Source organism: Myxine glutinosa, chromosome 6 (genome assembly GCF_964187855.1).
Source record: "Myxine glutinosa chromosome 6, kmMyxGlut1.1, whole genome shotgun sequence".
Lineage (NCBI taxonomy): Eukaryota > Metazoa > Chordata > Myxini > Myxiniformes > Myxinidae > Myxine > Myxine glutinosa.
The window spans coordinates 117,052,374-117,073,482 of NC_136266.1; the positions used below are offsets into that span (position 1 = coordinate 117,052,374).

Consider the following 21,109-nt stretch of genomic DNA (forward strand, 5'->3'; position numbering starts at 1 on the left):
TACCCTGCAAGCTGTCGAATTTTATATCATTCCACGAAATCGTCCATTCCATTACAAGTCCCTGCTGTACAATGTCAGGGGTGTGATCAGTTACCAAGTTTCTTGGAGAGCGCTCGCCACATGGTTTAAGCAATCAAGCAAGCACTCTATTCAAAACCGTTGATAAGGAACGGCTGGCTTGGCAAGCACTAGCTAGCTGATGGGTAACTGAACACACCCTTGCTGTCAGTACAAGTAACATAGAATGTAAAAGTTTAAGGGGCGAATTCAAACTGAAAGTTGACTAAAACATGGGCTGATTTCTGGAGAGGAGTACGAGAGTGATGACGACATGGCTTGCGACGGACCCACACCTGCCGATTCTGAGCCGATTCAGCCGTTTCACAGTGACAGAAGACGATGACTTTGCGGAAGGCGATTTACGGGTATCATAAATAGCTTTGTAATTAGATATACAGTATTTATGTGCAGGAAAAATATGTGAAAGAACTGTAAAGATATTACAATGAAACTTATAAAAAAGACTGCATGCTCTTGTATGTCTTTGAAAATTCAACTTCGCCCCCTGTGGTTATGTCACGTGATGTATGGTAAAATACCCCATATAACCCGCACACCTGTAGAACCTGCAAATGGAATTCTTTGAACCAATTTAATATATAGCCCGTGGGTTATTTGCGTGAAAATACGGTATACAACCAGGTAGCAAACTACCTTGTGCTTTGTCTCATTGTGTTTAGTGCTGTATATCAATTGTTATGCATTATGAACTTTCCCACAGCGACATCACAGATGAAGTCTTTATATTGGAAACTTCATAAGCTTTCATATCCACATTTTACTAAAATATGGCTATTCCACTTCTTGCTATCATCGTAACAATTGGTGCGTACACTTAATGAGAGAATAACATATGATGCTGATAATTGCATTCGCTACACGTGTACTTTTTGAGTCCTGGTGGCATAGTGGTTGGAGGGTCAACATGGAGTCTGGGAGGTCAGCAGTTAGATTCCGGCCCTGTTCCAATCATATCAAAGGCTTAAAAATAGTACGTAATTCTTTCTTCCTTGACGCTAACCATTTTGATTAGAAGAAAGTGTGTGTGTGTGTGTGTGTGTGTGTGTGTGTGTGTGTGTGTGTGTGTGTGTGTGTGTGTGTGTGTGTGTGTGTGTGTGTGTGTAGGTAGGTAGGTGTGGGGGAAGGTTACTCCTGAATTGTCCCTCTGACAGTGGAGAGAAATGTGATGTCACAAGATGGTGTCGCCAACACCCAGAGTGATCTGGGAGGTGGCATCAGTTTGCCTGATGTTTAAATAAGTCACGTCCAGTGTTATGTCATGTCTGTTTGTATGTGAGTGCATGATTTGTGTGACAGCCATTTTATGAGCCTTAGACCTTGGTGAAACACATACTGTTTTGCAAATATTTGGTGAAGGGATGTTTGTTTCCAGTACCTTTATATTCTATTATATATCAATTTCCAAAATAGCAAATTTTATGTAAAAGCCCGAGCTTACTATTGAGCCGATCGGGCACAACGCACGTATCATCAATAAATGAATGTGCTCCTTTCTCGAACAAGAATCCTAAAAAGAAAAAAAAAGAGGAAATAAGCTTTTTATTATTTTTTATATCAGAAACAGAGAAAAATATTTTTCATAAAACCATGACGAGCGCTCAAAAAAGGAGAAAAATGATTCACTCATACACAAATCACGACTGTGTGTGTGTGTGTGTGTGTGTGTGTGTGTGTGTGTGTGTGTGTGTGTGTGTGTGTGTGTGTGTGTGTATTATTCGATTCTGATGAACCATACTCTGATGAACCATACTCTAAACCACCCAGTGTAACCCTTTCCAAGAAACCGCTGAAACGGTTTCTTGGCAAGGGTTACACTGGGTGGTTTAGCATTGCCTTCCGAGCATTAGTTAGGGCAGGAATTTGTCATTTGTCCATGGCACTGGTGATAGCGTGCCTATTCTTTGTGAAGGACATCGTGGGATCTTTAACGTCCACCAACAACTGCTGGCAGGCGGGACTGCCAGTTTAAAGACCATCCGAGGGACGGCACACACATTGATGAATGACCCTGTCTGTGAAACACACGTATGACAGTTTATAACTAGGCCGAGATTCAAACCCAGCCTAGACAGAGTAGAGGTGAGTGTGCGTACCTTCAATAACCCTGCAGCAAGGATTAAAATGTAAGGCTACATTTGTCTTAAAGACTGTTACAAATTATTTTTTCTATCAATTGTCTGACCCATGTTGTAAAAGCGAAAACAAAAATGCAAACAAGAAATTGCAGACCCTCCCTTGCCAGGATGTGTTTTAGTAGTTTTTAAGGCTTTTGTGTTGAAACAAATATGGCTGCCGAACCCCATGACCGATGATGTCATCATTAGTTTTTCTCCACCAATTTATCCCTAGATGACGCTCAATAAATTTCATCTTGATCGGATGAACTTTTGCACTTGTCGAATTATGACGTCATAATGGAGGTACCTATGACATCATCATCAACATATTTTATTCCCCATGGATGGATTTTATTCCCCATGCCAATGAGCCATGTCTGAATTTTTTCTATGCAGCGCTTTCAGAGATATAGAGGTGCAACCTTTTTCGGCTTTTCCAAGATGGCGCCCGTACCACGTGACCTATGATGTCATAATTATCATAAAAAATTCTACAGGTGGACTTGCACCTATGGTGAAAATTTCCTGTCAATTGGACCAATGGTTGCAGAGAAAAATCATATTTATTCTGTGCGGACAAAAAGACAGACAAACAAAGCCAGACAAACAAAGACAGACAGACAAACTGACTCAAATGCAATACCCTCTCCTCTGGCGAGGGTAATAAGTGGAGACGTGTTTCCATTTACGGTGCCAGCTGCAGCATCAGAGTCCGAGCACATACAGTACTTTGATATATTAGTGGTCGAGTCCCGATGTGATGAAGCAACGTGAAGCTCGATTAATTAATGAGCCTTTGATATACGTTGCATTGGACGTTAGATTTTTAAAATTTGTGACGTTTCCTTCCCGCAATAAATGGGTGTCACAGCAATGTTCCACTTCCCAATATTCCAGAAAGAAACAAAATACCCGGTGCCCATGCTGTGGTTTCTCCTACCTTGCTGTGAATTGGCATTGCTGAGATATCCATCCCTCATGTACAACGGTTGGCATGTTGGTACATCTGTTATAGAGAGGGGTAGAATAGCTTCATTTTGGGGGTAGACAATAAATTCCAAAATAAGTTCATAAAGCTAAGGTGAAAAAAGCTATATTGAACTGTTGAGGTTAGAAAAGTGAGTCCATAAATTGTCAGAAAGATTCAATCATGCAGGGAAACGCAGGGCAACTCAGGCCAAAACGAGCTACTCAAGATGAAAGTAGGTTGCGTAGCGTCTTTAAAGAGTATGCAAAATACCAAATCGCACCATGCAAGGCCATGCAGCACCAAGCATGTCACACACTTGGCAATAACAAAATTCCTGCCACAATGGCCGAATGAGGCAAAGATGGGCTGAGTGATAAACCCTTACCTATGGAATATTGGCAATCATGGTTCTCTTGTTTGATTCCTACAGGAAGTGATGGAAGCTGTTGAGTCACCCGGGGGTAATTAGTCTCTCCCATCATGGCGTGACCATGTGTACTGCCTCCGGGATAGTTCAGAAATTCCTGCTTGAAGGAAGGGACAACTGGAAATGGAGACACAGATGGTTCGGTGGTTTGACGGTGGAGCAAACAGCAAGACGACGATGGGGCACCACTTGGATTTCTTTGGAAGGGTTGGCAGGGGTCAGAAACGTTTCGCCAACACCTGCAAGAGGAAAGAGGAAAAAAACCCCAAAATTTTCAATGCTGCAGATATGAGAAATGGAAAAGAAATCTACAATCACGTTCATAATCTTCGAGTACAAAGATATATATTCATTGTTCAGTCAATTTCCACTTCTGGTGAACAGTGCCTTCAGAAAGTATTCACACGCTTTGATTTTTTTTTCACATTTTGTTGCATTACAGCCTGAATTTAAAATGGATTAAATTGTGATTTTGTCACTGATCTACACATACAGTAATACCTCATAATGTCAATGTGGAATTTTTTGTTTTCGAAATTTCTAGAAATATTAAAAGTAAAAAGCTGAAATGTCTCGTCAATAAGTATTCAACCCCTTTGCAATGACACTCCAAATTGAGCTCAGGTGCATCCTATTTCCTTTGATCATCCTTGAGATATCTCTACAGCTTGAGTGGAGTCCACCTGTGGCCAATTCAATTGATTGGACATGATTTAGAAAGAAACACACCTTTCTATACAAAGTCAGACAGTTGACAGTGCATGTCAGAGCAGAAACTCTACCATGAAGTCCAAGGAACTGTCAGTAGAACTCCGAGACAGAACTATGAGGAGGCATAGATCTGGGGAAGGGAATATAACAATTTTTAGTGTTGAAAGTTCCCAAGAGCACAGTGAGCTCCATCATTGGGAAATGGAAACAATATGGAATGACCCAGACTCTTCCTAGAGCTGGCCGTCCCACCAAACTGAGCATCTGGGCAAGAAGGACCTTGGTCAAGGAGGTGACCAAGAACACAATGACCACTCCGACAGAACTACAGAGTTCCTTTGTGGAGATGGGAGAACATGCAGGAAGGACAACAGTCTCTGCAGCACTTCACAAATCTCGGCTTTATGGGAGAGTGGCCAGACGGAAGCCATTCCTGAGAAAAAGTTCCACGACAGCACGTCTGGATTTTGCAAAAAGAAAAGTGAAAGACTCAGAGCATGAGCAAAAGATCACATGGTCTGATGAGACGAAAATTGAACTTTTTGGCCTGAATGTGAAAAGGTCAAGGGGTGTGAATACTTTCTGAAGACATTGCATATGGTAAATTGTGGTTCGTGAGTTTAGCCTCTTGATGGTGAGTTTGGGTTTCCCAGTCCTATCTGCTTTCACGCTTGTCATCCTGCCTGCCTTATTCTGCTTCATTATTCTGTCTGTCATGATCTCCTCTTTTGTTCTTGCTCATCCGTCCATCATTTTCCTGTTTTTCTGTGTCCCCATTCCCTGTTCCACTTAAGTACCTAGCTTTCATGAGACTTATCATGTGTATATCAAAAACCGCATTTGGCATGGAGTTAAGAAACATGCTTGAGATAAAAAAAAAAGTGGAATCAATACCATTATTTATTTAATATATGCTTAAACGTTCGTTTTGCACAAGACATACATGCTTACACATGGTGTGGGAAATTGAAAATAACTAGTGCGTGCCCGTACGTGCGGGGAGGTAAGTACATGGATATACGTGCGTTGACGTACGTACCAAAAATAAGGCCTCACTGTCCGGAAGTTCGCATATCGCAGTTACGATTAATCGCAAATTAGTTTTAAATTTAATGGCCAATTCTTCAATTAGCACCAACATATTTTGCCATTTCGCAATTTCATCGCAAGGAAAAGCACAAAGAGAAGAGAACAACAAACACACACGCGACGCGGTTCCTTCGCTGTAGCTTGACCGTACGTGCAAATTTTTTTTTTTAACTTTCATCGTTCCTTCGGTCTTCGTTCTCGTCCTTCGTCGTTCCTTCGTTCACGTACAAAACGTATGTGTTTGCTAAATAAATGGCCATAACTTGGTAACCACTTGTCCGATTAATAGCAAACCTTGAAAAGGCACATCCTCAGGTGCCCAGCAATATACCTGGCAAGTTTCACTTAGATCGGACCAGTGGTTGTCGAGAAACAGCGGTCACAGTCATAAACACAGACAGACACACAGACACACAGAGATTGCTTGCATTATAGAGATGTTTCTATTTTCAAAACAACCTCGAAGGTTTTAACATTTTAAAAAGAATGTGCTTACTGTACATGCCTATGATTCGCTTGTAAAATTGAGGCTCATGGAGGAGTGAGGTAACAAGTCGGGCAAGTGGGTAGTGGGGCCACAGATGGACGGAACAAGCAATGGAACAGAAAAAGAGGAGTAATAGGAGGGGAAGAAACACAGGTAACAGGGTCAGGACAGGTGGGCAGAGGATGCCCAGTCTGTGGCTGGTTTGAAGGCTAACTTTGTTTTTTGCATGGTCAGCCGATGAGAAGTCATCGTTGATGGTGAGGCATGTCCATTTTACAGTGAGGTGGGGATACTGTATGACAAAGTGGAGTCATCTAAAAAAAGGAAAAATATGGCTTCCGAAGGTATCAGAGACGTTGTCATTTTCCTTTTAGGCCTTTCCCAATATTAAAAAACATATTTGCTGTCAGTGAGTTCTTTGCTTTGTGAGATGTGGCCCAATGAGCAGGAGCTGCATAATTACACTGAAATTGTTCCCGCAATAAAATAAAGTTTTTAAAAGTTACTTTCTGCATCCTTCTCCAGGTTTATCCAGAGCTTCTTTATTTTATTCTCTTGCTTTGTCTAATCATCTTCACCCTGACAATCATATGAAACTGAAATGTATCTGAGATCACACAGCAATGATCTTAAATAAGAAGCTAGAATGGCACTCGGGAGAGCGCACACATCCGCCAGGGTGAACACTTCACGCTTTGTATCCCACCCGATGGGCCGGATATGGATCAAGACCTGAAACAAAATCTAATCAGCTTGTTATTGTCACCAAACCAACTAGTCCACCTACTTTTGCCATAACTCGTCCATAGTTTTTAGCTCACCTGGTACGAAGTTCTGGGGAGCTTATGTGATTGCGCGTCGTCCGTCAATCCGTTCGTCAGTCAGTCCGTCCATCCGTGAGTCAGTCCGTCAGTCAGTCAGTCAGTGTCTGTCAACATTTGCAACGTCTCTGAAACCGCTGATGGGATTGTGACCAAACTTGGCAGAAGTGATATTTGTTTTTGTTGTTGAGTAAAGTTTGTTCACAGCATTAAAAAAAATAAAAAATAAAGAAAATAAAAAAATTAAAAATCGGGGTCTAATGGGGTTTACCGGGGTCAAAGTGGATCCACGTTTGGCCCCCCAAAATAGATATTTGCTTTTTTCTCTGAAACTACACACAATATTTTGATGAAACTTGACCACAACCTTCATCACCCGTGACGTACCGAAGTTTGTTCACGGCACGAAGAAAATCGATGTTTAAAGGGGTCTATGGGAGGTCAAAGTGGGTCCAGGTTTGACCCCCCAAAATAGATATTTGCTTTCTTCTCTGAAACTACACACACAATTTCAATGAAACATTACCACAACCTTAATCACCCATGCTGTATCAAAGTTTGTTCACGGCAATTCAAAAAATCTGCCCCTTTGGGGATGTACTGGGGTGGGGGGTGGCCCCCCAAAATAGATATTTGCTTTCTTCTCAGAAACTACACATGCAATTCCGATGGAAACTTGACCACAACCTCCATCACCCTTGATGCACCAAAGTTTGTTCACGGAATTTTTAAAAATTGGGCCCTGAGGGGTCTCTATTGTGGGGTGGGGTGGGAGGCGGGGGGGGGGGGGGAGGAGGCGGGGTGGGAAGGGGGGGGGGAGGGGGTAGTTGCCTCTGCAAAATAGGTATTTGCTTTTTTTCTCAGAAGCTACACACACACAATTACAATGAGACTGGACCACAACCTTTTCACCACCCATGATTTACCAAAGCTTGTTCACGGCATTAAATAAAAATCGGAGTTTAATGTAGTCTATGGGAGCTGGGGGGGAGGGGTAGGGGGGCGAGGGAGGAGGGGGAGAGGTTGCCCCCCAAAATAGGTATTTTTATTTGTTTGTTTGCTTGTTTAAAGTCTTGTGATTACATAGGATGATTGTACATGCTGCCCTGTCTTCTAGCAACCATCGAAATTGGTTTAAAATGCCATTATATGGCTTAAAATACCTATAGTCAGTGTAGTATACTGCTTTATTCTACCAGGTGAGCACCCAGGGGTATCAAAATCTGCAATAATCAACTCCACTGTGAATCACTGATTGTTATGGAAATCCACACATCACACAGTGTATAGTCACTCATTTCCCAGCAAGGAGAAGAAGTTGCAATATCTAAAAAAGTAGGTTTTGTTATGTCACAACATGAATGACCCTGCTTGTCATGTGATACAAAATAATATTTTGGGAGATGAATCACAGGATGTACATCTGGGACAGAGAATAGGGATAAGCATGAAAAAAGAATTAAAAGAATTACTGGGAATTTGTTGCAATTATTCAATTAATTGGCCTAATTTAAATATATAGGACAGCTTCTATGACGACACATATTACGATAGCTATGAGATTTCAATAGGCTATGACGAATGTGTTGCAACAATAATAGGCAGGCCACCGAACAGTTCCACAAATCCAAATCCCGGAATTTGGTTGCAATATCGAGACCACAGTGTAATGTTGTGCAATCACTGAGGATTGTGAGCAGTGGGTGAGTTATGTTCTCACCGAATATCTTGCAAAAAGTTGTTGTCGTCCATTGGATATGGTTGTGAGAACTGCGCGTTATGCTTTGGCATGGACAGCAGGGTGTTCGGTGGAAGTGTCATCCCACTTGACCCAAAGCCTGTGCCAGTGTGCAAAGGCAAAGCATGTGTGGTCAATGCAGCAGAGGTCACTACAAGGGCTGGAGTGGCTGACAATCTCCTTGTACTAGTGATGGGCGATGGGGTTGCACTGCTAGGCCTAAACGATTCCAAGGCCTTTGGAGTGTAAGGGCTGAGAAGAGACACAAACAATTATCAACAAAGCCTTTAACTTCTCCCACAAGACAAACTTTGTTATTCCAAACTCTGATCAATATAACTTTCAAGGAAGTTGCCTATGAGGGTAGAGCACAGGGCAGCCAAGATGAAGATTGTATATTGGTCATAGATGGTAGATCTGGGATACGTGTGCTAAAGAACTATTTAACTGATGAGACCTGTTTCAACCTAGGCCGGCAGGATAGCCTAGAGGTATGTGTACTCTTTGAGCTGTCCACCCTCAGTTTGAATCTCAGTCCAGCTATAAAATGCCATCCAGGCGTTTAGCCGGCAGGGTGAAGCATCAATCTGTATGCCGTCCCACAGATTGAAGTTAAACTGGGCATCCCGTCTGCCAGCATCAATAGGTGAGCTATCACCGGCACCCTGGTGAAACTCAAGTTCCTGATCTACTTAGTCAAATGTCAGGCTGAGCCAGTCGCTTCCTAAAAGACTCGGGCCAAAAATCAAAATTAGAATGGTACTCAGTAGAGTGCGTACCTCCGCCAGGCCGAACAGTTTACATTTTGTATCCCACTGATAGTCCGGATCGGGATCCGGATCGAAACTAAAAATTGAATCGGCTTTCTCTTGTCACAAACCCAACCTGTCAACCTGGTTTTGTCAGATTCAGTCTATAACCTTTTGAAATATCCTGTTATATATCTCGTTTTGGTCCAATCACTCAATGGTAAAGAATCACTTAAAAATTCTCGGATCTAGATCTGGATGCAGATCTTCACCAAAATTGAATAATTTCTTCCCTGTCGCACACCCAACCTGTCCACCAAGTGTTGTCCGAATCATCCACAACTTTTTGAGATATCGTGCTGTATATCGTTTTTGGCTCCAACTCTCAATAGTGAAGAATCACTTAAAATTCTAGTATCTGGATCCAGATCTTCACCAAAATCTAAACATTTTGTCCTTGTCACATTCGCAACCTCTCCAATAAATTTCGTCCGAAATCATCCACATCCTTTTAAGATATCCAGGTCACAGACAGACAGTAAACCAAACAGAAAAACCCATCTTTGATGGCGAAGGTAATAATCAAAGGTGGGCACAGTTATTCAAAAAGTTAACTTCGTTAACCATTAATCCGTTAACCATAAAGTTAACTTCGATAACCGTTAATCAGTTAATTCGTTTAAAATGTAACGAAAGTTATCGATAAACCGTTAACGTTCATTTATACTATTAAAAAACCCCAAAAATAAGTTTTTTGCTCTAAAACCACCTTAAAAAGTGCCAAAACTATAAAATAAGCCTTTTTTGGGTCTTTTTAAGGGCTTTAGAACATGGGCCGGCCTTACATGTTAAGGGGCCCGATTTAAAAAAAATTTGCGGGGCCCACATACCCCTCATAAAGGGCAAAAAAATGGGAAAACATAAAAAACTTAAATGAAACACAATATTAGTATTAAACAAAAGATAGTTTATTGATAAAGTGGCCAAAAGAAATAAAAATGAAAAAATGAAAAACACGATATTTACATAATTTAATTTTTCCTCTTCTTCTCGTTCTCCATGAGATGCTCGTTGCCCCTCATGAAAATTAGCATGCCAAAGTTTTCATCAGACAGGGATGATCTCTTGGCCCTCAAGATGTCTTTGCCCATATTGTGGGCAACATGTGATTACTAATAATGTGGGCAACACACAACACACACAAAGTACACAACCCAAACAGCAAGAACACCACGAACACACCGCCTATTGAATGCAAAACTGTTCCTTGCTAACAATTCGCATCGATTTATTGAACACTGCAAGGAATATTTCAAATGCATAAACATTTAAAATTAGAAATTCAACATGACCACGCACTAAAGTTTAACATTAAACCTTAAAGGAGTTTCACCGAGCTAGCAATGACAAATTTTACGACTGTCTGGATCATTGGCGAGGTTAGGTTTTTCATTGAAATTGTGACACTTTCAGTGCAGAACCTTCTCAAACAGTAGTTGACACCCTGAGTTGTGTCCAAACAGTCACAGTCAACCTGAGAACGTGTGGTTTCATTTTATCGCTCAACCTGCATGTTCACAGATATACATAATCATGACATAATCATGCATGGGCTACCTCACATTACCATTTACCCTACTTTACAAATTTCCGAACACGTTACCTAACACATTCATTGGCTTGGCACTGAGCTAGGATATTAGTCAAGTACAAGTCATTTTAACGATTTTTCCATGCACTATGATGTGCCCCCTTTGTGACTATCGGAAACGTATTTAAATATATTTATTTGAATACTTCATCGACATTCTTTTTACAGTTTATTTACAAAAGGGGACCAAAAAAAACAACAACAACCACAGTTCCCGAAAAAGGCCAACCCCCGCTTGCGGGGAAAAATGGCCTCTAAAGGTGGTTTTTATTTTTTTTATCGACATTCTTTTTACAAGTAGCCATTGCATTTAACTAATACCCCCTGTACTATTTGCTGCATTTTAAAGAAATTCTCATTACCTCCGCCACCTAACGTGGATGGAGGTTAAGTTTCACCCCCTGTGTGTTTGTCTGTTTGTTTTTGAACAGGATATCTCAAAAAGTTGTGGACGGATTCGGACGAAATTTGGTGGAGAGATTGGGTATGTGACAAGGACGAAATGATTAGATTTTGGGGAAGACTTTTTTGACTAAACATTCTTCACCATTGAGAGATAGGGCAATAAACAATATATAACATGATATCTCAAAAATGTGTGGATGGATTCAGACGAAACTTGATGGACAGGTTAGGTGTGCGACATGGACAAATCGATTCGATTTGTGGTGAAGATCCGAAGAGGTGAAGATGGTGAAGATCCGAATCTGGATCCAGATAGGAGATTTTTTTTTAAGTTTCAAGTAATTCTTCGCCATTGAGTGATAAGGCCAAAACTATATACAAAAGCATGATATTTCACAAAGGTGTGTACCAATTATGACAAAACTAGGTGGATAAGTTAGTCGACAAGAACAAGCCGATTTGATTTTGGTTCAGGTCCGAATCCAAATCCAACCCATCAGTGGGATACAAAACGTAAACTGTTCAGCCTGGTGGAGATATGTGATCTACCGAGTGCTGTTACAGTTTGATCTGCTAACTGAATGTCCCTGCCTAAGCATATGCCCAACTAGATGTTTATGTCTCGTGATACGCCCTGTGCCATGCACACAGATCTACTGATTTAGATCGTTCATTATTAGAAATAATGTTATATATATATATATATATATATATACACATACAGACTTGGCATTTAATATGGATTATTTTTTTTGTGGGGGTGAACTTACTTTTCAAGATGACTTAGAACCAAAAGTTCATCGGAATTATGTTGAAATTATTCTAGATTTTGTTAATGTGACCTTTAAAAGAAACAAAAACCACATTTGACATTTCAAAGCAAATAAATTGATCCTTGAAAGTGATGTAAACTGATATGGAACTCAATTCACGGACAGCACTGTGTTAAATTTCTGTGCGTTTTCCAGAAGTATCTCTTTATTTTGCACATCAGCCAAAAAATTTTTTTAACAAAAACAAAAGTTAAATTACGACTGGGATTACGGACAGTAAAATTACAGTTCAGTACTTCGTGTAACTCCCACGAGGATTCAGGAGAGCACGTACACATTGAGGCATGCTGTTCACGAGATTTGCCAAGGTTTGGACAGGAATCGTTTGCCATGCAGTGACAATAGCCTGCTGCAATTCACGCACAGAGGCTGCTGGTCCAAGTTGTCGATTTGACGCGTTAATTCTGCCCACAAGTTCTCTATCGGATTCATATCCGGGGACATGGCAGGCCACTCCATATGCTCTACACCACGGTCAGCAAGAAAGTGTTGGATCATGCGAGCAGGATGAGGCCGTGCATTGTCATCTTGGAAGACAAAGTTTCCTCGAAAGGCTGCACGAACAAATGGAAGCAATGTTTCTTCCAGAATGGCCCTGTGCTTGAACTGGTTCAGGTTTCCATTCAGAACAACCAGGTCAGTTTTGCCCCCTGCATGAAAAGCAGCCCAAACGGTCACCCCACCACCTCCAGCTTGGACTCTTGGCACTATACAATCTTCTTTGTCGGCTTCATGCACTTGTCTGCGCACTCAGACGCGGCCATATTGACGATAGACCAGAAATCTAGACTTGTCACTGAAGATCACGTGATTCCAGTGTCCTGGCTGCCATTGACGGTGCTCTCTGGCCCACTGCAATCGGCGCTGGCGGTGTTGTCTGGTCAGACGTGGCTTTCTCAGGGGACGCCTGGCACGATAGCCTGCTTGAACCAGTCGTTGGTTGACTAGCCTTCTGGATACAGGCACATTTGTCAGTTGCTGCCACTCAGCCCTAAGCCGATTAGCTGACTTGGTACGGCCATTGCGGACTAACCGTTGCAGCTGGCGATCATCCCTCCTTGTGGTTCTGCGGGGACGTCCTGACCTCGGTATTGGAGTAGGGACACCCCTCTGAGCATTTCGTTTCAGGATCTTTGACACCTGACCTTGAGTGATGTCATACTGCCGAGCAATAGCACGCTGTTTCATGCCGGAATTTCGTAAAGCCACCACTAAATGACAAACAGCATTGCCGAGTTGACGGACCATCTCCAGGGGAAGCGGCAATAACTTTTGTAGACGTGCAGCATTTGTTTTCCATTAATACAGAACGCATCAACCCTTATACAGTCATCCCTCGTTTATCACAGGGGTTACGTTCCAGAACCCCCCGTGATAGGTGAAAATCCGCAAAGTAGAAACCATATATTAATTTTATTATTTTAATATATTTTAAGCCTTTAAAAACCTTCCCCATACTCTTATATACCTTTCCCACGCTCTTGTAAACCCTTTCTACACTCTTAAACACACTTTTGAGACCCATCCTTACGTATTAGAAAAATATTTGTACGTGTATATATAGCTGTACAGTATATTTGAAAATACTGTCATAGATACTGGGTAAGTATATCAATAATAGTTTTTACTGTACTGCACAGCAAAGAAGAGCATTACAGCTCTTCTGAAGGCGCCACTTCAGCAGGCGCCTCATCAGGTGGTGCAGTATCTTCGTCGTCGTCCGGAACTTCTTTTCGTGCTGAAGACGTAGGCATGTCTTCTTTCTTTTTTCGGGTGAGGAACATAGTGATGGGCAGTTGCTGGCGCTGCCTTTTCTTTTGGGCGAGGAGGTTTTTATGGACTTCAATGCCTCCGTCGATTACATTTCTGAACTTCAACGAACGAATCATCTGGGGGTCCCATTCTTCAGCCCTTTCCTTAAGTTATTTTGCCATTCTCACTAGGGTTGCGAGGCGTTCCAGTGATAGGCCTTCTTCTCCTTCATCCCCTGGACCCTCTTCTTCCTCTTCTTCTTCCTCACTTGCTGACTTCGTCATCTCCGCCAGGTCTTCGTCTGTTAACGGATCTGAGTGGGTCTCGAGCAGCTCCTCAACGTCATCGGGAGTCATATCGTTGAAGCCATTTCCTCCTAGTAATTTTGCCAGCTTCGCTGCCTTATCTACTGCAGAGTGGTGGACTTCGTCAGGAGAGAAACCCTTGTACACGTAATCGTGGTCTACTTCTGGCCACAATTTTTTCCAGCAGGCATTCAAAGTTTCTGTCTTCATCTCCTTTATGGCCATCTGAATATTTTGCAGACACGTTGCAATGGTGTACTCACGCCAGTACGCCTTCAGCGAGAAGTTTTCATCCGAGTCCATAGCCTCGACCAGGTGCTGCAGGGTGTTTTGCGTATAAAGTGCCTTAAATGCGCGAATGACGCCTTGATCCATGGGCTGTATCAGCGATGTGGTGTTTGGCGGTAAGAACTCTATTTGTACGCCATCATACGACAGGTCGAGCATGTGACCTCCTGCATTATCCATGAGCAACAGCACTTTGAACTCGAGTCCTTTTTCTGCGAGATAAAGCTTGACCTCGGGAATGAAGCACTGGTGGAACCAATCCGATGTGAGGAGTTTCGTAATCCAGGACTTCTGGTTGTGCATCCAATACACTGGCAGCAGGTTCTTATTTTTGTTTTTGAGGACCCTTGGGTTTTTGGACTTATAAATAAGACCAGGCTTTATCATAAAGCCCGCAGCATTCCCACACATTACTAAAGTCACCCGATCTTTGTGGGCCTTAAATCCAGGGGCTCTGGCTTCCTCGATCATGATGAAAGTGCGAGACGGCATCCGTTTCCAAAATAAGGCTGTCTCATCCATATTAAAAACTTGTTCAGGCTTATAACCCCCTATAACGAAATCATCTGGGCAAACTAGCGCAAGCAACCCAAGCTTGGTTTTCCATACGCGCGATTCTTTGTCTACTCATTTATAATGCGTATTTTATTTCGATTTATTGTAATATTCTTTTAATATAAGTTATAATTAATGTGTTATATTTTTATTTATATTATTATTAATTTTTTTAGGCTAGAAAATGCTTATTTTACCGCAAAAATAATTAAAATCTAAAAAAATAAAAATACCTATAGGCCGCAGAATCCGCGATATAATGAAAAATCCGATATATAATTTTACATATACTAGCGAGAAAAACCCGCGATGTACCGAAGCCGCGAAAAGTGAAGCGCGATATAGCGAGGGATGACAGTATACCCGATTGTGAAGCCAATCGTCAAATGTACCTGTCCGTAAATTTTGTCACGCCACCTGTGATATAATCCTGTTATTGACTTCTTGCTGCGACAGACAATCAGTGACATGGTTCTTTCAACAAAGAAATCACCGAAGCGTAAAAGAAACTCACCAGATTGATATACCGAGTTCAGAAAGTAAACCCAAGTGAAGAAAAAAAAATTCCATATTAAATGCCAAGTCTGTATATATATATATATATATATATATATATATATATATATATCACCTGGTGAAGATTTATGTTTTGTTAAATGCTTAGTCTTGTTTTCTCCACCACCGAAGGTGGATGGAGTTTATGTTTTCACCCTTGTCTTTCTGTTTCTCTGTCTGCATGTGAGCAAGAATATCTCAAAGAATTATCTACGGATTCGGACAAAACATGGTGGGCAGGTTGGGTGCGTGTGAAAGATGAATAGATTAGATTTTGGTGAAGATCCGGATACGATAAATTTTTTAAGTGATTCTTCACCACTGAGAGATAAGGCAATAAACTATAACATAGCATGATATCTCAAACAGTTATGGATGGATTTGGACAAAACTTGGTGGATAAATTGGGTAGTTCACAACAACAATCTGAATAGATTTTGATTAAGGTACAGATGCAGATTCGCCTTATCAGTGGGATACAAAATGTAAACCGTTTAGCCTGGCGGAGGTATGCGCTCTACCTAGTGTCATTCTAGCTTCACCAAGTTTCATCTGTAACACAGAATACTTTTCTAGGAATGTTGGTGTCCTAAAAAAAACATTCTTCTATATTATGGAATCAAAATGCAACTCATTTATCAATTTAGTGTCCATTTTATTTTTGTCCACATCAAATTACAATTCTAAACACATAGAACGACGTGTGGATATGGATGTCCTCTTTATAATGATCCAAATGTTTGCTCTTTTTATTGGACATTATGGTGAGTTTGTCATGACATAAACACACACACACACACACACACACACACACACACACACCTGGTATCTTCCCAGCAAGCTGAATGTGCGCACTCACTGTGTTCCTCTTTCTTTATCTTGACAGGCATGTGGAAAGCCACTGAGGAAAAAGGAAAGTTGGTACAGCACAACCATCAGAGGCACGAGCAATAACCTCAGCAAAAGTAAATTAAACAACAAATCCCATGCGTGCAGCCACAAGAACACGCCATCAGATTCCTCATGCAAATGTGACATGACGGGAGGGAAACAAAATATAACTTTTGCAATGTTTACACAATATGTACAGGAAACATGTCTCAAAAGCAATCTCCAATTCACAGTTCATATTCGGTCGCTGTGAAAGTGCATCAGAACCAAATCATCCCGGACTCCAATATTCCCCTTTTTATTGATCAAATTCGGTTTTTGAGTTATTTTCATCATTTCAGAGGAAATTTAATGCTTCCCTGCATTACTTCCACCGAGCCGGTTTGAACATGTATGGGAAATACTCCAAAAAGTGGCTTCATCGCTCGCTCGGGGATGCACATTTCGCCCTGAACAATGCAGAGCAGACAAACGGCACAAAGCAAAACCTCCAACGAAACGAATGGAGAAAGCCTGTAATAACTTGTCCTCAGAAGGAAAACTTGAGCAATTCTTTTTGCGTCTCAGCTTCTGATAAAGTGTTTGGTACACATACCACAGAGCAGGAAAAGCTGACAATGTTTATTATGATCTCTGTTACCGATAGGTTAGAAGTGTTAGAGGCGAGATTGCCAAGAAACCAGGGAAATAAAGAAATAAACAGGAACAATAATTTTTTTTAAATGCTTTGAAGCAAATAGAGTTGAAACCCGATTCGTCCGTCCTGGCTTCAAGGTGGTCAGGTTAAGTGACGTCCGTTAGGAACCCAATCTATTTTGGCCACTGCAGACTGTCTGCTTTGCATTTTGTGTTTGCAATGTTTATGATTCTTTGTTCCACAGAGATCGATTATATTTTCTACCTTTGATCCCTCCCACACTATTTTCTCATGTAAAGATCCTCGATAATCCCAGGCATTCGATCTGTAGAAGATGAAGTTAATCAAAAACCCTCTTAGTCTCTTTATTGAAAATTAAACTGAGTAAATTGTGGGAATCAGATGGTAAAATAAGAACACTGGACAACTAACAATGAAGCCTCACCAGGGAATATAGATTCCAGTATAACTGAGATTGAATGATATATATTAAAGTAGATAAGCGTGCGTGTGGACTCACACACTCACTGATACACAGACCAATTACAATAGCCTCGCCAGTCGCGTCAGGTACGGCTCAGGCTGAATATACAAGAACAGGATATTTCTATCAGGATTATCTGTTCCATTTTTAAAACCCACTTTAGTTTCTCAGAGTAAAGAAACCCCAAACATCAATGAAAAGATGGTGAACAGAGCAGTTCTTCCTCTCAACGTACAGTCGGGTGTGCACAAGATGAAAAGAGTTTGTTGTTGCTCTTTATCGGCCACTATTATCCCACCTTGTGGGGTCGGCCGGGGGAAGCTTGGCCCAAGTCTTCACGAACCGGCTGGCCAGGCCTGATATTCGCCTAGTCAGGGCAGGAATTTGGAATTTGGCCATGGTTGCCGGCGATACTCGCCTGCTCTTTGCGAACGACACCATAGGATCTTTTAACGTCCACCAACAAATGCTGGCAGACGGGACTCCTGGTTTAACGTCCATCTGAGGGACGGCACACACATTGATGAATCACCCTGCCTGTGAAACAGCTGGGTCGGGATTCAAACCAAGGCTATACAGTTTAGAGGTGAGTGTGCGTACCTCTAGGCCATCCTGTCAGCCCTACACAGGATGAAAAAGGATGACATTCTTCAAAATGTTTTGGAACTTAAAATAAGAAGTTTGCTTTGGTCACATGGGCCAAATATGGAGAAATATACAAAATCTATAAAGAATGTCACCAATGTTAACATCTTGAAAATCAAGGAAATATGTTCTCAAATGTGGATTTTGCAAGTGACCTGGGATTTCCTACGTCGTCTGTCATCGGAGAACCTGAGAAACACTCCGTTACCCCTTAAGAAACCTGCAATGTCCTTTTTAGAATCATACTGAAAGGGACTGTAAGGGCGGTGTGGCGAACATAGATAAATGCCAACCAGTTTGACCGTGAATAATTGCGTCGGTACACCTGCACAACCACGATACTACAACTGTGAAAATTGACACCACTCTTGTGATTCAAAATGTCACAGTTGATCAAAAAGCTTTCAAGTCCAACACAAGTTATTTTAATAACCACTCAAGCCTAAAATACAACAGTTAAAAGTCGTGTCAAATTGTGCACTGTGACCCGATTTTTTAATTTCACCTCCGCTATTAGGTTTACAAAAATGTTCTGAAGCTAACAGAAATAAATCTGACATTTCGCAAATAAGAAAATTGTATTTTGGGGTGATTATGTCACTCAGACCTAAACTTAAAACTAGAGTTAAACATTACGTTGAGAACATCATGGTACCTTGTTTAAAAGAGACTGGTTTGGCAAATATTGACAAAAGCGCTACAAACGATGCCAAGTCCGTGTATCGTAAATCAATATGTCTAAACACATTCTGGTGGGTGGGAACGGGAAGGGAGGAAACCGGTTAACATGAAACCGATTCTATTTGATTCAAAAAATGTCAACTCCATTTAGTGGCAAAATGGTTAGAGTGTCCGTTCTGAGTCTGGGAAAACTCTGGGGCAAAGAAGTCTTGAGCAAATCAAACCCCGGCCGAATCACCCCCAAAGCATTTAAGAATGGTAGCCTACGTTCTGCCTCCTGGCTTTATGCTCAGCATTTAAAAAAGATGGAGCACGGACAAAAACATAGGTTGGTAACTATTGTACATGCTTCAAGAGCCTAATGTACTGCTTTGAAGATCCTTGTCGGGGAACTCATATTTACGTATTTATTAAATTAAAAGACATAACATTGACGACCGGAAAGGATTATCACTCTCATTGCTCCAAGTAGGGCAGATAGAGCAGCTATCTGCAAATGCATCGGCGATGCAACCAAAGAACGTTATGACACGTGTTTGACGATCTTCATGTTGCCATGATCACGCCAACAATCTCAGTCTCCTTCGTGATTTCATTTTGACCAAAATAAATAAATAAGTAATTAAATAAATAAATAAACGGGTTATGCTAGGTACGATTAAAAATGAAGACAAAATTATTATATGTGCATATATGCACGTAAAGGGATTTATTACCGGTTAAGTTATTCTGTGATGGGTGCGGTAAGTAAGAGACGACGATGAGAGACCAATCACAGACATGGCAAAGGAAGAACAAAAAAAATCCACAGAATCATGGTCTAACATAGTCTGTCACGTGCCTGCTTACAAAACCACGACGGCTATCGGCGGCACATGGAGGCAGGGTGCGCCGTGATAACCGATAAGATAGAGAAGCTGCTTCGTAATGCTGCACAAGGAACACGACCTCAAACCACGGCAGATATATCGTGTGTTAGAGCCTATCAGGGAGGAAAGGGACAGATTTGGGAATAGTGGCCAAATACACTCTGTGGGATGGAGCCTTTGGCCGTAGACGTTCAGATACCACTGGCCACCAACAACCGATTTGGTCGCAACAGTGCTTGAGAAACAGGACAGTTGGTATTTAAAGCAAGTCCCGCAATTAAATGACTGTGGATCGGGTGATTTGTACAAAAATCATATAAATGTCTTTCACTGATGAGAAAGTCTAAACGAGCCTTGAATACTGAATGGTGAATGGTGAAACTAACCTGTCGTGTGCTCTCGCACAGTGAGTGCTTTAGATTGAAAATAAGCACCTGTTGTCATTCTAAATCCAAAAATTGTTGTCTCTTATTCCTTCCCCATACTCTCGTTCCTCGAAATTTGGAAAACAAAGTTCACACAAGTGTAGCCTTTTCAAAAGCAGCAGCAATAACCACTTAAGGTGGTCAAAATGTCAGAATGGAACCTCGGCAACTGAACAGGTAAACTGGATGGTGATACAGAACCTTTGGTGTAAAATATGGAAAATCCCAACTACCTCTAATTTTTTTGCAAATCAATTTCATTTCAATCAGTTGCTACCACACGCAATAAAATGAAAATTATACTTCACCATATAGTTATCTCTGACATCATCATTGGTTCCATTGTCAACACGGAGGTACATTTTAGTTAGAAATAATTATTTTGTTTAAAAATACATCTTCACGTGGAAGTCTCTTTATTAAACATACATGGTGTTCCAAAAAGACATGGACCACTTTGGTTGTTAATATATTTAGTACCACAATACCCTTTGTTTTATATGATACAGAAGCTCAAAGTTCTTTATTTTCAGGTCTGGTGGTTTAATGTAAAATAAAATGGCGATTCCACAGGAGAAAGCTCAGTGCATCGAATGGTTCATCGAGTGGAGATCTGACATGCAAGTTCAGCATAATTTCCGTACAGGGTATAGACGAAATCCGCCATCTATTACAGACTATTATCAAAGAGTGGTACAAGAGATTTAAGGCCATTGGAAGTTGTCAGAAACAGAAAAGTACCGGCTGAACAGGCACAAGTGCAGCAGATGATGAACAAGTGCATGAATCATTTCAACAAAGTCCCAGAAAATCAATCTGACACATGTCCAGAGAATTGGGACAACCAATCACCACTGTACGCAGGATTTTGGATAAAAGACTGAAGCTGTATGCCTATAAGGTGCAGATTCTGCACGAGGTCAAACCAAATGCCGGACCCAAA

The 21,109-nt window shown here is 41.3% G+C and overlaps 1 protein-coding gene across 1 annotated transcript in view; it reads right to left on the minus strand.

The window, feature by feature from the left end:
• The window catches only part of ETV1 (ETS variant transcription factor 1), a 49,392-nt gene that overhangs the window by 4,051 nt on the left and 24,232 nt on the right, over positions 1–21,109 (minus strand). The window contains exons 6-10 of the mRNA XM_068120940.2: positions 16,357–16,435; positions 8,424–8,693; positions 3,554–3,834; positions 3,139–3,204; positions 1,520–1,588 (exon numbers count right to left, since the gene is read on the minus strand). Of these exons, the coding sequence (XP_067977041.1) occupies positions 1,520–1,588; positions 3,139–3,204; positions 3,554–3,834; positions 8,424–8,693; positions 16,357–16,435 (765 nt within the window). The remainder of the gene's footprint in view (positions 1–1,519; positions 1,589–3,138; positions 3,205–3,553; positions 3,835–8,423; positions 8,694–16,356; positions 16,436–21,109) is intronic.